Source organism: Artemia franciscana, chromosome 8 (assembly GCF_032884065.1).
Source record: "Artemia franciscana chromosome 8, ASM3288406v1, whole genome shotgun sequence".
Classification (NCBI taxonomy): Eukaryota; Metazoa; Arthropoda; class Branchiopoda; order Anostraca; family Artemiidae; genus Artemia; species Artemia franciscana.
The window spans coordinates 11,874,359-11,892,149 of NC_088870.1; the positions used below are offsets into that span (position 1 = coordinate 11,874,359).

At 34.8% G+C, this 17,791-nt stretch overlaps 1 protein-coding gene across 3 annotated transcripts; it reads left to right on the forward strand.

Annotated features, from left to right (window-relative positions):
* Positions 1-48: 48 nt before the first annotated feature.
* On the forward strand, positions 49-17,447 carry LOC136029985 (FGFR1 oncogene partner 2 homolog). 3 transcript variants are annotated; one of them, XM_065708568.1, is made up of 2 exons: positions 49-213; positions 15,653-17,447. In XM_065708568.1, the coding sequence occupies exon 2, from the start codon at positions 15,657-15,659 to the stop codon at positions 16,248-16,250; it is 594 nt and encodes a 197-aa protein (XP_065564640.1). In that variant the 5' UTR covers positions 49-213; positions 15,653-15,656; the 3' UTR covers positions 16,251-17,447. The 3 variants fall into 3 exon arrangements, with proteins under 3 accessions (XP_065564640.1, XP_065564641.1, XP_065564642.1); XM_065708569.1 differs by lacking the exon at positions 49-213 and adding an exon at positions 312-399; XM_065708570.1 differs by lacking the exon at positions 49-213 and adding an exon at positions 1,101-1,233.
* Positions 17,448-17,791: the final 344 nt, after the last annotated feature.

Here is a 17,791-nt window from a genome sequence, read left to right on the forward strand (position 1 = left end):
CTCTGAAGTCATGTGCGTCTCATAAAACGCTTGGATTAGTCAGATAAGTAAACGGATAAGTAAAAAAACACGGGAGACACTGGTGGATGAAATATTCTATTTAATAAAAGATCCAACATTTTATGATTTTATTTACCTTGTCATACAACAATAGTCCAAGAGAATAGTTAGGCCTGGTCACAACAGTTTAAGGGAACTTCTTGAAAAAAACTGGTAAGACTATTTTCTTTATTTTGAAATATTTAGGTATAAGCCTAGAACTGGGACTGTTGAGAGGGAAACATGTCAAGAAAACTATTACTGTAGTTAATAGAATTTAGTAAGAATAGAATTAATTTAATAGTTAATAGAAATTACTGTAGTGGATAGATTTGGACCAGAATACTTAATCCCCTTAACGTACGTATTTATGTATCACAAGTTGTATTATTCCCATGCATCAATCACATATTAAGGAGGTTGGGGTAAAGTATAATTGAATTACAGTCAAAAGATGTTATCTACAATCATTCTGCATATTATTAAGTAGCCTAGGAATGATTTTCTTAACATTTCCCTTCCCAACAGCTCTAGTTCTTGGCTTTTACCATATTTTATAAAAATAAACAGTTCTGGCGAGCTTTCCATTAAATCCTGATTTCTAAGTAGAAGACTGTAGGCTAGACCTATTAAATAGCCTAGTAGCCTAATTATAAGTAGCCTAGTAGCTCAAAATGTCATAACAACTTCAATAATTGAAAAACCCAGTTTTTGGGGCTTCTGTCTATCCATAAAAATAGGCTAGCCTACTTTGCCTGCCTGAAGTAATATTTCATTTGCCTGCTTTTTTGTTGTTCTTTTTTTGGGGGGGGGGGGGGGGGTAAAATTCTAGTTTAGCTACTTTTCACTATCTTGGAAAGGTGTTAGGTTAGGAAAATGAAACTTTCAGGGATGGGTTTATAGACTAAAGTATGTCCCAGATAGGTATTTTGAAGTTCCTTCCTCCACTCCTTCTCCCTTTAATGGGCTGTGACCTTTAAAAATCTTCATATTATGAAAGTGAAACCTTGCAAAACAGATCTTCTGCTTCAATAAAGTGCAAGAAAAGTTGAACAAAAAACATTGCTACAGCTTAAAGTTCTACTCAAGTAATAGGAATTGTATTTTCAGAACTACAACCCAAAAAAAAGAAAGTGATAACCAACAATTAATGTAAAGTTTTGTTTTCTCAAAATTTCAATAAATATAGACCTGGTAAGTATACACGTTTCTAAGACATAGAGTTCAGAGGAGGGTTAACATGGAGGCTTGGCAATACCTTCCCAGAGTAGCCTATGCTTCTGCTCTAGATTCATTATTGAAAGGTTCATTTCCCTAACTAAGCCACTTTCCAAAATAGAAAAAATAGCTAAACTAGAATTTTACCTTTTTTGTTTCTTTTAGCAAGTCAGTATATTAAGATTGTATATCATTTGACCAAAAATGACTAACAATCCCAAGCCATTCAAGGGGGTGGCAGCCAGGGAAGCAGCCTTAGATGCCATGGCCTAGGTAGGGGGGCTGAAGGTTATGCATTACCCACTTTTATTTAGCTGTCTTGCTTATATTTGAGTTGGAAGGGGAGGGTTGTAATTAATTTTTCCCATCATCACAAACAATACAAATAGCTCTTAAAAAATCTGAGGACTCTGATCTTGCTTCATCAGCTTTTTTTCAAACTTCTTTCTTCATTCAGAAGATCAGTGGTCTAAGGGCTATGTTGAGATTTTCATTAAGCTTTATTTGGTAGTGAGCTATAAGGTGTTAACACTTTGATGAAGCATATAATGGTGATCTGAGCAGGGAAAAAAAATCTTAGCACTTTACTGAGTCAAAAATAGGCTTATCATGTTACAAAAAGATAACTTTGCAAAGTAGATATACTATTCAAATAAGGCTTAAGAACTCAGTTTCAAGCCTCATACCTTTACTCAATCCTATTTTATAAGCTTTTAAAGAACTGTAAATCTGTTATCCAAATTTAGGAAAAAAATATGGCTGAAAATTCTAATAAAGTAACAATAATCACATACCAGTATTAAAAAACTAAAGCCAATAAAAAGAGATAGAAGACTTACAATTAAGGTAAAATGTATGCCATCTTCTAAGCCCTAGAAATAAGAAAAAGACAGATATCATAGCTTAATAACAACTTCCCAGAATATAGTTTTGCTTTTGGATTCACTGCTGAAGGTTCAATTTGGTTGCCTACTAATTTCCAAGATAGCAAGAAGCCCCTAAACTAGGGTTCTACCAATCAGTAATGTTCTAGGCTAGGGGCTCCCCAAAAGAAATCATCTTAATAAAATAAAAGTAATCCTAGGCAAGTACCATTATGTTCCTTATTTTATGCCCTTTTCAAATATTGTTTTCTTCTTCTGAAAATACAAGCTGTACCCCTCTTCGTTGTCCCATATATAGCCTTAATAATATATATTTTTTTATTGTTTTTCATGTCATGATTACAGTATAAATATATATATATATAAAAAGTAGTAAAAATGTTGTCCAAAAGTGACAAACATCATAACATACTGACTGTAAAGTTCCCAGAGCATTGCAACAGTAGTTTCAGTTGGCTCTTGGCATTCAGTCAGGTCACTGCATGTAATGCAATAGACATTTGTCATTGTACATGTGTCAAGAGGCAGTGTCATGAAGAGGGTTCTAGACTGATGTGTTTCAAAAATTTTTAATGGAGGTTATAGGAGTTTTTGCTACTGTTAGTATATATACTTATGCTGTGTTCATGATGCAACATAAGATAATACCCTCAGACAGGACCTTATCTTGAACAAATACATTTTGTAAAGTGTATCTGGCATACCTGTGGACAGTAGGTTTCCAATTCTGGATATAATTTAGACTGTTAAAAATGGCTGATGGTTATGAATAGGCTGGTTAGAAACAGCTAACTGTAATCAGTGAGAATTTTTTTTTGCATTTGAATTTGGCTATCTGGAAATTCCAGCCTATTTAAGCACAATTGTTATGTTTCAAAACTCTTGTCTTAAATTACATGTGTCCTTTTTAGAGTCTTTCCATTATATAAATGTTTTGTTTAAACTTTAGACCTCATGGATAAGAATAGGTAGCATTTTCCTACTTAAGGCTGAAGCTCAATGTGTAAGTCCATGATTAAGCTTGACTGCTAACTAATCGTACATTTAAAATTATTAGTTTTACATATGGTTAGAAAATTCAAGCTTATTATATATTTTAAAGAAAATTTAGACAAATTTGATGGTGAAACAATCCACTTTCTATGTTGTGTAACAGAGATTTTATGTACATATACTGGAGCTATGTATTGGACAATCAGGGGGGGAGGGGCTATGCATTGTTGGAAATGTGAATATACTACTACTAATAATAACTCAATGCAGCACCTAGCCACCTGTGGCCAACACAGCTATGCACACTCCTCCAACCTAATCCATTCAAGGCCTCCCTCTTTACACCCATTCCAGGAAGTTTCCATTTCCTTAAAATCTTTATTTATGACATCCTCCCAACCCAGACAAGGACAACCTGCTTTCTGTGTAGCCCCATATGGTTGAGATGACTGTCATCATATGCTATGCCCCAACCAACAATTCTGATGATGCAAATAAGGAGGATTTCTACTCTGCTTTGTCCAGATGCCTTGCAACAGTACCCCCCATGATATAACTGTTCTCCTTGGCAACTTTAATGCGACAGTGCGTGGTGATATGGGTGTATGGCGTGGCACAGTTGGTCCTGTATCCGCCAACCCACTAAACAACAATAGGCTCTGCTTACTTGAACTGTGCTGATCTCATGACCTTTACATTGGAAACACCTACTTCCAATGCAAAACAATTCATTAGTACACATGGTATAGTAACAATGGTTGTACAAAGAAGATGATTGACTACGTCATTATTTCCAAACGCTGGAGATCATTGGTGAAGAACTGCAGAACTTAGAGATCAGCAGAGCTTGGAAATGCAAACCATAGGCTTGTGTGTGCTGATCTTTGGCTTTGCCTCCATGCACAACAATTGGAAAGAAAACCAGTTGCTGCAGATTATTTCTATCATGTATGTAAGACTTCTGCTTATTTTTCCCACCAAGTTTCATCCCAATCCCTCCACTCTTAAGTGTTTTCCATGATTTTAGGTTCCTCCTCCCAAACTCCCCCAATGTCACCAGATCCAGTTGGGATTTAAAATAAGAACCTTGAGACATGATATTCTTCTAAATATCAAATTTCATTGAGATCTGATCACCTGTTCATAAGTTAAAAATACCTCATTTTGTCTAATTTTTCAGAATGAACCCTACCCCCCCCCCAACTATCCCGAAAAGAGCAGATCCGTTCTGGTTATGTTAATCATGCATCCAGGACTTGTGCTTATTATCCCACCAAGTTTCATCCCAATCCCTCCACTCTAAGTGTTTTCCAAGATTTTAGGTTTCCCCCTCCCAACTCCACCCCCAATGTGTCCAGATCCGTTCGGGATTTAAAATAAGAGCTCTGAGACACGATATTTTTCCAAACATCAAATTTCATTAAGATCTGATCAACCATTTGTAAGTTAAAAATACTTTATTTTTTTTATTTTTTCCAAATTAACCAGCCCCCCACTCCCCTCAGATGGTCAAATCGGGAAAACGACTATTTCCAATTTAATCTGGTCCGGTCCCTGATATGCCTGCCAAATTTCATTGTCCTAGCTTACCTGGAAGTGCCTAAAGTAGCAAAACTGGGACCAACAGACAGACTGACAGAATTTGTGATTGCTTAATGTCAGTTGGTTAATACCAAGTGCCATAAAAAAAGGCTGAAAGTCTTACTTTTTCTTTCACTAATTTATTTGCTCACACAAAAAGAGAACTTTGATTAAGGTACAAGGAACAAACAACATGAGTAAAGCATAACTTTTGATTGTTGCAAATAGCAATAAGACAGACAATTGGCATCCAGGAGGAAGTGTAATGAGTAACTTGTAGAATTTCACTGAACATAACTAGCATAATCACTTATTAGGCTTTTTGAAAAGCAATGAATCAGTTCTGATTTCCTTGTAAAAGATCTGCTCTAACTTCTCAACTCAAGGCCTGATATTTCACATCACAAGCTGGTGTCTTCAGTTCTTGGATCTTTTACCAATAGCCATCAATTTGTGCACTTTCTGTGGGTGATAACACAGGATGTAACTGAAATAATAGCCGTTCTCCCTTTATTTTTAAAAATTCAAGAAAATATTGAGCCAGTGCAGGCCATTGCTTGATCAAGCAGTTTACAGCTTCTCATGTAGCAAGCCACCTTGTGGGAACATACTTTACATGCTTATGTTTTGAAGTATTAACTTTTAGCTGACACTAGCTAAAATCATCACAACAAACAGACCATCTGCTCAGGAAATGGTGAACAACAATGATCATCACAGAATATTTTCCCCAAGTTCCTGTAATCCTTTGTGAAATGCATTATGCAAGTACCAACTAGAATTTATGTTGATTGTTTGAATACCAATTTTTTTCAAAGTCAACTATTGGCCAAACTTTTTTATTTACTGCTGGACTAATGCTTGCAAGCATCAACAGTCTCAGATGGTAGTCCTTCATTTTCTATGCACTGGAGGAGTTTCATGCTCAGACACTCATTAATAGCATATCTGAGGTAAAATGTTCTAAGATGCGTTGTAATAACTCGGTTTGATCTCATGGCCAGTACTGGACCCTTATTTGGAGCTCTTTTACCCCTGTATTGTTTGTTGTCTCATCATATTCCAGTACAAAGTCAGACGTCTGGATTTTCTCAACCAGAATTTTCCTAAAATAAGGATAAATGGTCTTTTTCAACAAGTATGTCATTTTTTTGGAATTTAAAAAGAAGCTGGTTAGAACAGCACCCAGGAAAATGGTTTAAAAGACGTCAGAACACCATCACATGACACTGCAGCAAAAGAACTGGCTATGATATCTAAGACCCTTATTATTTCTGCCCTTGAAGCCTTATCTCAAGCTTCTTTTTATTGGTCCATATTGTTTACCTTGTGACTTGTTTTCATTGTTGTTGATCCAGTGAGACCGAGTTGATATGGGTTCAGCATAGCATACATATTCATCTTTTGTTCCTTTACAGCTGCATGTTGAAAAAAAGATTGAGACCCCTTTTGGCATCTGAGTTTCTTTTACATGTTTTGCAGTATCAATACTCTTGACACACCACTCTTACACTTTGCATCCAGTCCTGTCTTCCCTACCAAGCCAGTTTACCTATCATTCAAGGTGACTTGAAAAAAGAATAGGTGTTAGAATGAATTTAAAAAGCCTTCATACCAACTCATGTATTTATGCAAACAAGCATAAGCTCATAAAGCCAATGAAAGATGCTTATTCCTGCTTAAATTTTAACATCCTTATGGTCTAACTTATGGGTCCAAGTTTCTATTTTTTCTACATGCAACAGCCAGACATAAAAGGAGAGGCAAATACTGGAAACATGACTGAAGAATCTGGACTAGAATGCCTATTTTCTAAGCAGGCAATATGGTTGGATGCTCAGTGCACAGTTGTCTATTAGTAGCAATGGTAGGATCATTTATCAAAATTGAACTTGCCTTTTCTAGAAACTTGAATGTCCAACCTTCCATTAGTTTACTAAATTGCCAAAGAAAAATATCAAAACATTAACAAAAGGTAGTGACTTTAGTGACAAATTCAGTTGTATGGCAACAAATAGTGATATGTCTTTAAAAAAGTGATTTTAGAGATTCAGCCAATCCCTGCATGTAAGAAAACCCAAAAGTCCACCCATCTTCAAATAGATAGCAATCTAGGGAAGACATGAGAAGCACAGATGATATACCCCAACCATGCATAAAACTTTCAGCTGAGTGGAGAGTTTCAGTAGATTGGCATCTGCGTTATTTTTGACCTTGTTGGCTAGAGCCTAATATTGGATGTTGTAGCTATAATGCAAATTAAGGAATTTAAATCATAGACAGTAAATCATAAATATATGCAATCTAAGACAAACATTGTGAAATAAAATGAATTTATTTATTTTAATAATATAAATTTATTTAAAGATTTAATTTTAAATATTAAAAAAAAAAATTCCATGATTGTAGTCAGGTAATCCCAACTACCCAAGTTACATCCATTAGATTATCCTAATTATCATATACAAGAGTAGACACTTACTGTAATGTCTGTGTTCATAAAAGGTGCATTTTTGATCCAAAATAATTATTTGAGATTAGGCTCTGTCCTAACACAAGGACCATTATTCTAATTTACCTAATTCTAGCTAGAAAAAAAAAATCTAAAAACATTGTTTTGATAATAAAAAAAAAGATAGAAAGACTGGCAAAAACTAATGAGACAATGGCAAAACACCACTAAAGTTTGAAAGACAAGTCTTTCAAAGAATTGTAAAGAGATCCATTAAGCCAAGAATGAGCAAAAATAAAGTCAAATAAACTTTTGAGCTTAAAACTATCACAAATCACAATCAATAGATAACTGAAACCCATAACAAATAGAAATTATAATAAATAGCCATGTCAAACTCCAAACGAGCAAAAATTAACATGAGTAGGGCTGATAATCCCTATGCCTTTACAAGACCAGAACACAACTTTTGCTTTACTGAAAAAAAAAAAACAAATAAAAGACAGTGTATTGTCAGATTAATTGACATATACTGATATTTCTTCCTTAAGGTTTTGATAATTTTTCATTTATGAAAGTAAGAGAGGTGAAGATATTTCAAGTGTATTTTGTTTTCAGTAAAGCACAAATTAAAAATTAAAAACTCATTTTTTTATTCATTTTTGATAGGTCTTGCATTTAGTAAAAAAAGAATGCCCTGTTGTTGTTAAACATGAGTCAAGAAATTTTAAAGAATTTGGGAGATGACGAAAAACACAGTATTGTTAAATTAAAAAATTCAGAGGTCAGATGACCCACCTCAAATGGTCCCTCTAGGCAACTACTCGTAATGCACTGTTCCTTTTTATTTTTATAAAAAGAAATAGTTTTACTTTTTCTATAAATTTTAGTCCGCACATTTACATTTGACCCATGGTTCCCACAGCTGTGATTTTTTTTCCCATTTCTTCTGATTATTACACTTCTACAAAATTTTGGGATTAGATTTGACAATATATAAAAAACATGCATAATTTGGTTAGTTTCAACGTCAATGATGCCCAAGCCACTGAAAAATTCAGGGCTATATGCAACGTTTTGATAGCTAAGGCAAGACGCTTAGCCATATGGAATGCAAGTAAGATTTTGCCCAGCATAATGGTAGCTGGTCAGTCAAAGATAAGTTAGCTTATTGGTAAGTTTTATGTTTTAAACATGCATTTGATATGGTAGCTAAAAGCCAAACATTTCATTTAAGGGTATTTCCAAACATGCCAATTACTATTATTGCAAATGTGTCCCAAGCCCCTCCCCCCTATGGGGCAAGATACAGCCTATGCACAAAGTTTTGCTTTTTATTTTGAAGAATATCTTTATTTGGTATTATGCACCAATTATTGGTGAAAACTCGGCACAATGAAATTAATGCAAACTCTTGAAATCATCAAACAATTGCATGTAGTAAGGTTCAAGCTATATTAAAAGGCAGAAATCAGTTAGACTCCTCTAATGGAGCTCTAGGCGCATATATCCTGTTTGGAACTAATCTATAATATAATATATAAAGAAATATAATAACATTAGAATTTTTATCTGAGACGGGGGAGGGTTAACAAAGGAATGAAGAAAAAGGAGTTAACCTCCCATGGAATTTGTCTTGCTGCGTTTCTTGTATTTTTTATTTACGAGTCCAAGGAACATTTTATTTAGTTTTAAACGAAATAATTTTTACCTGCCATTTAAGGGCTTTCTTTTAGTCCAAGTGTTCTTTAAAGGGTACTGTAGAACGTAAAATAAGGCCTGTATGTAACGTTTCTGTGTGACTCCCGAGTTCGTTTATTGTCTGGACCTGGCAATGATTGTCTAAATAATCCACTTTCTCTTTTTGTTTTGTTTGCGATATTTTTGAAGTTTCTCTTTTTTCAAAAATATGTTACAAGTTTCTTTGTGGAACTTTTGAGATCAAACATCTTTTCACCTTATGTGGGATCCTTAAATAACCTCCAAGTGTAAAAAACTTGTCGTGAATATCAACCAATAAATCATTATTTTGCTTTTGTAAAGTTTGTATCATATAACATGACGTCTCCAAGATTTGCAGTAGCCTTTCTGTGTTATTGAATTATAAAATTTTTGTAGTTCCTTCCAGTTTGACTACAAACTTAAATTTGAAAAAGCCCTAGACTCTATCCAGAAGTGTGCTAATTTAGTTTGTTTGTGTCATTTTTGTGCCTTTCAACTGTTTGTACGTAATGCATACTATTGCTGCTACTACTACATCACATCTGAACACACTCCACCTCTACCCTAATTTCTTTCAAGCTGTAATCTTTACCAGCTCTCAAGAATACCCAATTACCTTTAGATCCTTTCTTATTTTTTGTTACAACCCTGCTTAATATGTTGGGATGTCCTATATGTTGTTTGGCCCTAGATGGATTACTGAAAAGCACAATCTTTGGCAATTTATAACGTTTTATCCATAAAAAATGGCCTTGTTATATGTGGCTTATTTTTACTGTAGTCCTAGAAGACGGGATCAGACCACATTGTTTGTCCAGCTTATTGTTTGTTATACAGCAAGGAAAATTAGTACCTAAATGTATTCGCCTTGGACAATTGAATGCACATCTTCCTCAACTTTTTAAAGTGCCAATATTTGACCACAGATGTAATTGACCGCAATAATTGCCCTGGGCTTTTTGCCCTTGTTATTCTTCGATCTTTTTTTTTTTTACTTAAAAAGAACACACCATGCCTTGGTTACTTTGCTTTTTACACCTTCTTTGAATTCATGACCTACTAATGTTACTACTCAGGCAAGTAAAGATATTTTTAGTCATCATCTAGTATTCCACCTGTTAACCTCTTCGTATTCAGAAAAGTAAGGCAAACACTAGTCTGTCCTAAGTGCAGGTTTAGAGCGTTTTTCAAATCAGTTAAATATGGAGGGTGCAATTCTTATTTTCATGCTGGGGCTAAAAAATGTGCTCAAAATTAGTGTTGCTAAATGGAGTACAAGTTGGCTGTATCCTGACTGATCCTCTTAGGATACCTCAATGTTGAAGCTGATCCTTTGATGGGTTTGATCTGGTGATCAAACCCATGAAGGATCCTTTAAATTTATCTGTTTTATCCACCCTGTTCTCTGGATTCAAGATTTAGGACACTCAGTATCCTCAAGAAAACCAAATCCTGATCTCTGTTGACTCTCGTTTCACAGAGAATAATTCTAACTTCTCGCCATATCCTTTTCGAAGAAACCCCCTTGGGAAGTTGCAGGTCAGACTAGCACCACCCATGAAAATTTTCATCCCACTTCACAGCTGTGGGAAACATCACTTCAGACCAATTTTCACCCAAATACTATTACATATATCAAAATAAAATTTGTTCTCAAGGACCAGCTCTCCTTGTTAAATCTTCATATACTACACTTGGGTCTCGACTACAAAATCTGAAAATTTTATACCAAAGGTCTATTTTTTTACTTTTGAAATTTAAACAGAAGCTAGAAGAGTCATTCAGCTATGTTTTTAATGCATAAGACATTAATAAATTGTAAGATGAATAAATTACGAATTATTAAATGCAATAGCAAAAAAAAAGAACAAAAGAATTCATATAACGATATAAATGGCATCTCAGTGGTTCGATTTTTTTCCTGCTTAGGGTCGGCAGATGCTTTGTGTAAGGAGGTGGTAGCAATAAATGATACTTCTGACTCGGAATAGTGAGCATCCAAATTTAAGGATAAGTTCGTATTTGCGCTTATGGACAGAGGGCATTTTTAGAGACTTGAGAACAGATCTATAAGACACATAAGTTGCACCAAATATGGTTTTGCAGTACGTTTCTACACTGTTTCAATGTCACTTCTCAGATACTGGACTGGAGATGTGTACTCAAGTAATGGCTGCACACAACACAGATATGCCAGTTTGAGTTGCATTGTAGAAAAGCCCAGGTGCTGCAAAGTAACCAACGATGTTAAGGTGTAATTTCCTTTCTTTACTAGGTTTGCAACATATGGGCTAAAGGAGCAGTCTGAGCTTACACCCAGTATAAATGCGATTGAGATGCCTGTGTACTATGGTTCAGGAGGGGAAATATCACGTTTTAGAGGGCTGAACCTCATCACTTTTGCTTTATTCTCGTTGTATTTGCAGCTCATATGTGTCTCAATGGCTGATAAAAGTCGATTTGAGGTCAGTACTAAACTGCAGACCGATTTGGTGTTTGTTTGCTTGGTATTTTAGCAGGAGGGATTAGTCATCAACATGTTTAAAATAATGAAATAATCATCAACTCCCAAAAGCACGTCATTTGTCTCCGCTAGAAGTCTGTACTGTTGTGCATAAACGTGTTCAGTCCACTTTTTGACGAAATGGAGTCAAAAGTGACATCTAGAATTTTTTTTCTACTTCAATTGGTCTATTCGAAAAGCTTTTTAATCTGCTAATGTCGAAGCTAGAGATTTTGCATTTACGTACTCTGTCCCATTTCAGCCAGTTGTAATTGAGCATAAACGTATTCAGTCCATGTAAACCGACTTCTCTGGACTGAGCACGCTTATGTATTTTGGGGATTTAAACAATCTGGGACTGAGCAAATCTTGTTTCATCAGCATCATCAGTGTTGCAGTGAAGAAAAAGACATTAGTCAAATATTTTGGAGATTTTGTTTATGCAAACACTTGGGTTAGTGCTTCAGCTTGTTTTGTGAGGCTGATCAAGCAGATTGTAAGTTTTCAGCCGGCCGTCAGTCTCAAGAAACAAAAAAAAAAGATTGGAGAACAGCTGCCCTACAAGATAGTGGTTTTGACTGGGGTGATCCGGTGGTGATAGCTTAAAAATGTGCATGTCACCTAAAAAGAATCTAAGAGAGGAGAGAACCCCAGAAAAAGCCTAATAACTTTTAAGTATTATTTGCCTGATAAAAAAGGTAAAAAAAAAAGGTTTGCAGTAAGTTTTTTATGACTACTTTTTGCTTGACAAGAAGAAAGCTGGGGACTGTTAAAGATCAGATATAGGCATTATATCTTCTACTCCTCCGAAAGAAGCGGTTAATAAAACTTTTCAGAGAGTGCGTAAGAAATAAAAGAACATATTATGAATTTCCCAGCTTACGAATCTCATCATTCAAGACAGAATTTAGAGAAAGTATCTCTCTTCTATTTTGAACATGAACAAGATTTATGATCTGTTTGTTGAAGCCGAGAGAACTCCTGAAATGGAATTTCAAAGCCTTGCTGTCTATACGAGAGCTTTTTGTGATCATTTCAATCTTGGTTTTACTGCACATGCCAAGGATTGCTGTGGCACATGCGAAAAGTTTGTTATTCAGGAATTTATCTGCCATCAACGATGAGGCTAAAGAAGCAGTCAGAACAGAAAAATCCATTATGAATCTGTTTTCACCAAGGCTTACCACATAAAAAGAGCAAACATGCCTCACCATTAATCAATGAAGGAAAACAGGAGGTTTGGAACTTTGACATAGCCTCACCATTAATCAATGAAGGAAAACAGGAGGTCTGGTGCTTTGACATAGCCTCACCATTAATCAGTGAAGGAAAACAGGAGGTCTGGTGCTTTGACATAGCCTCACCATTAATCAGTGAAGGAAAACAGGAGGTCTGGTGCTTTGACATAGCCTCACCATTAATCAGTGAAGGAAAACAGGAGGTCTGGTGCTTTGACTTGCAGCAGTGCCTACCAACACCAGATAATAAAATGAAAATTGTTTTCTATAAACAGCAGCTTAACCTATAGTCTCACAGTTCAAGTTATCTCTCATAAGGAAACACGGTCCTGTAACTACCTCTAACAGGAAGGAATGGGGGAGAAAAGGGCGAGTAAGGTGGCATCATGCTTCTTCCTCAGTCTATCTAATCTTGCTCGGTCTTTAGAAACTCTGACACTTTATTCTAAAGCCGGTGGCTCACAAAATAGAAATATGTTTGTGTAAATAATAATTTTTTGCCACTACATATCTCAGTTAGCTTGTAACACCCTGTCACATATCGATCAGAAATTCTTAAAACTAGGTCACACCCACTTAAAGTGTGACATTGACCATGCTCGAATTGAACAGGCAAAGAAAACATCTTAAATTCTTGTCAAAATCCAATGAAATTGGGCCGACGCTGTGTGGTGTGTAAGAGGTAAAATACCAACAGTTGAACATAAAATGAAGAAAGAAGAAATACTTAACTAAGGCTGATTTTTTTATACTGATGGGAATGAAACGAAGTGTTGATATAGAACGCTAGACATGCGTTAAATTAGGTATGAGATACATTTTGGAATTCTGAAGTTGAAGACAAACATGGAAGATGAAGAGCTGTTTAGATTAGTGAGATTACATGAAAGAGGAAACATAATAATGTCTTCAATTAGTCTTCAGAGTGGTAACACCTTTTTGTGATTAAATTGAACTTGAAAATCCGTTCAAACCTAAATTAATTCAGTGACCATTCTTTTCTTTCAAAAAACTTTGATACGGATTAAAAGTATTACGATCTACTGACCTAGATTCAGGTATTTAATTACATTTTGAACAAAAATATATTCCATTGAAGCTGGACCATATTTCGGATAGTTCTGATTGCTATTGACGCAAAATGTCGTCTGAGAAAAATTGGAAGGGTTTTTATTGCTGCCCTGTTTTGAACTTTATTCAACACAATGTTGATAGCGGGCAGGATAGTACCACGATTGTGAAACATGCAACAGATTTTTTTGAATATGAGGCTATCAATGAAGGAAAAAAACTATTGTTTAAGAATTGCTTTCCTACTGAAGCTATGCCTTGGCGCCAGGGATTGAATGCTAAGACAAGATCAGTTTCTGATATTATGGCTGCGCTTAATCGCCAACTTTTGTAATTATAATGCCATGTGAAGTTCCTGGCATCAGCTTTTGCAACTCTCAATGCAAAAGTAAGCCTTTGCCTAGATCAATTGAAATTGCTTAATAGCTCTATTACTCCTGAGGCTGTCCTGCCCACCAAACCTAATACCCTTAGACACACCCCTGCGAAACCATCATTTGCCGTTGTCCATAGAAACCCACCAACCGGACTCACTGATCCTCTTTTTTCTCTTTTTTGTTTTGTTTGCGATATTTTTAGAACTTTCTCGTTTTTCAAAAATATGTTAGAAGTTTTTTTGTGGAACTTTTGAGATCAAACATCTTTTCACCTTATCTTGGATCCTTAAATAACTTCCAAGTATAAACAACTTGTCATGAATATCAACAAAAAAAACATTTTTTGCTCTTGTAAAGTTTTTAACATATAACATGACGTCTTCAAGATTTGCAGTGGCCTTTCTGTATTATGCAATTATAAAATTTTTATTATTTTTTTACTTCTTTAGTACTGTACCTATTCTCCCTCGCAAAATAAATTTTCTGCTTCCATAGTGTCATAGATTTTTCATTCTTTGCTATATCATTTCCTGTATCTTATTACGGTTTAGCACATTCTCAAAATGTTCTGTCCATCACTCTTTAATTCTTTTCTTATTCATAATTGTGGCCTTATTCCTATCTTTAACTGGGACAAGTCCCAGATTGACTGTTCTCTATGAATTTTTCAACCTGCCAATGTAACATTTAACTATTATGATGTCTGGCTACATATTCTATATCTTCAGCGCTTTGTCCATGACCTCTACTTCATATCCTATTATTTCTTATTGTTTTCTCTACTTTCCAAGATTCTTCTTATCTTTATATGATCTATCCCTCAAATGGTTATTGTACAAGCCTCTTCTCTATTACCTTAAAGCATTTTCACTGATATTCCTTGCTGCGTTACTGATTTTCCTCTCTTAGACCCATCTTCTGCTTCACAAACCATTTTCCTAGAAATATTCCATCCATTTCTATATTGTCCATTTTTAAATTATTTTGCCTAAAACTGCTCCTGGAAAGTTTTTCTTAAAATTTCATTCTAGAGTCTACCAACGTCATAACTTCCCAGAAATTCCCTTTTTCATTATCTGTTACTAGGCTCACCTTAATAGTAGCTCTTATGCTTAGATTATTAAATCCCGTTATTAGCTTAAAGAAGAAATCATAAATCTTTTCATTATGTTTTCTTTATTTTTTTTCACAATTTCATTTTGAATTTTATATTCTTTAAGAATTTTATTTTTTATTTTTTTTTCTATAATTTTGCATTATAGTTTTATTTCGTCACTCTCATTAAAACAAAATTTCTATAATTATAATTTTTAACTAAATATTGATTGACAAGCAATGTTTGAAACCCAAAGTAAACTTGTCATGAGCAAAATAAGTTTTAAAAACTATCGTTTTTTATGAAAATGTACTATTTCTGAAAGAAAATGACTAAAAAACTACCAGTAATGGCAGCCCTAAGTGTAACAAGTTAACAGATGTTTCCTTCTCGTGTATTTGCATCTGAATGTCAGCTTATGCTAGCCTACTAAACTATTCTGAATACAGCCCAAAATACCAGTTTCTTTTTCTTGTAGAAAAATGTCTATGAGCATTCAGATCATCCTTGGAGAAGCTCGACGTCTGTCATCAAAACTACGCGATATTGATGCTACAGCTGACTCAGTTATAAGTGAAGCCCATGATATGCTATTTAAAATAACATCAATGAAAGAGTATCAAGAAGAAATAGCAGAATTGAATATAATGCTGCACCATAGACCACATGCTGCTTTGCTATCCAGTATTCAGCAAGAGAATCGACTTCTTCGTGAACTTCAAGCTGAGAATCGGGATTTGAAGGCAACTCTGGAAGACTATCAATCAGCTTTAGAGTATATTATGTCTAAATATCGTCAGCATGTTTCTCTAAAACTTGATCAGTTAAACCGTACTAAGTCAAGTCCAGCTCCACTGGATGAAGCTTTTTCGGTAAATCAGGCAGAAAAAATATTGAAAATGGCAAATGTTATGAAGCAGGCGGCTGAATTGGATGACAAAGAGATGCCTGAGGTGATTGAACTTCTGTCAAGACTCTCAACAGAGAATAGGACACTGAGAGAACTCTTGAAGCTGTCAACCCCTGCTACTGATCAAATTAAATGTGAGGAATCAGTGGCCAGTACTTCTCAGTAGAAGTTTTGAAGAGAGCTTAAGGAAGAAGAGGATTATATTTTGAACTGAACTTGTTTTAAATACAAAAATATGGACATCAACAATAGGAAGATCGCTAAGATATGAGTACCCATAATCGTGATGCCATCTCTGTGTGATGACATCATAATCGTGATGGCATCATATTAGATACCCATAATCGACGTAGGAAGCGATCAAATTAAATGTGAGGAATCAGTGGCCAGTACTTCTCAGTAGAAGTTTTGAAGAGAAATTAAGGAAGAAGAGGATTATATTTTGAACTGAACTTGTTTTAAATACTAAAATATGGATATCGACAATCTGAAATTAGCGCTTGTGCTCAGATGTGTCTCTAAAATATACTTCAGATCAGTAGGGTTTTGCCTGATTCTTGATTCATTGATTATATTAAGTGTGAATGCTGTTGTCATTATCTTGGTTTAAAAGACAAAGGGAGGACTTACTAATATGCCACGCCTCCTGCAAGCCCAATGAAAAGTGACCACTAAGAATCGAAGAAGTTTGTGAATTATTTTCTCTTGGTCAAGATTTTTCCTAAAAGATATGTCAAATAACTCTGTCAATCAAATTGTCTGGAGCTAGCATTAACTTCTCCTTCTGCCAGTCTGCAACAGTTGTGAAACTGTTTACCATTAAAGCTCAAAAGAGAGAAAGAAACTTGGAGTTGTCATCCCGTGCTGCTGATGATGTTAAAACTAAAAATGTGGCTAATACTTTTTTATTAAAAAGTTATGGCCTTTTGTTTGAAATATTTTTGTAATTAACATGGATTTGCGCAGTTTTTAATTTCTATCCCAAGTGATGCCATCTCTTAGAGAAACTGATTATGGAATTTGCACTTATAATGCTGATGATCATGATACTGAAAAGGCGTCTTTTATTTGCTATTTGAACAGTTCTTAAGTTTTTGTTTAAAGCCGAAATTCATTAAGCCATGTATTTAAAAATCTGCTGAACTTTTTTTTTCAATTAACATCGAATCCTAAAGTTTTTTGTTCTGTATGAAGATTTTTCTTGGCAAACCTTATGTATTTTATATCGCAGTATATGTGATTGCGCTAACATGTAAGCCCAGAAAGAAACTTCTGCTTTGAATGAAAGTTTTGTTTTTAATATCTGTTTGTACTTGCTCTACTTATAAATCAATTAGCTAAATAAATTTGTTTTTCTTCGTGAGATGCTTATTCTAGTTTTTGAGTTAGTAATTAAAAAAAGTGTAGTATGTTCATTTTATATCTTGAAGCGCATAATTTCACCATATTACTCAAACCCACATTGCACCATTTTAAGTTATTTGTCAATAATTTTTAATCTTTGAGATTTAAAAGATCCAAAGCCGAACTGGCCAACCTTGACAAAACAAAGCGAGAAAAAAAAATGTCAAATTGAAGAACAAAACTTATTTTTTGTTTATATTGTTTTTCTTAACATAAAGAAAGAAAACGATGAAAAATGGGGTTTTTAAAGGCCAAATGAAACACTGAAGAAACACAGAAAGCGAATATTTCGAGAGAACATCC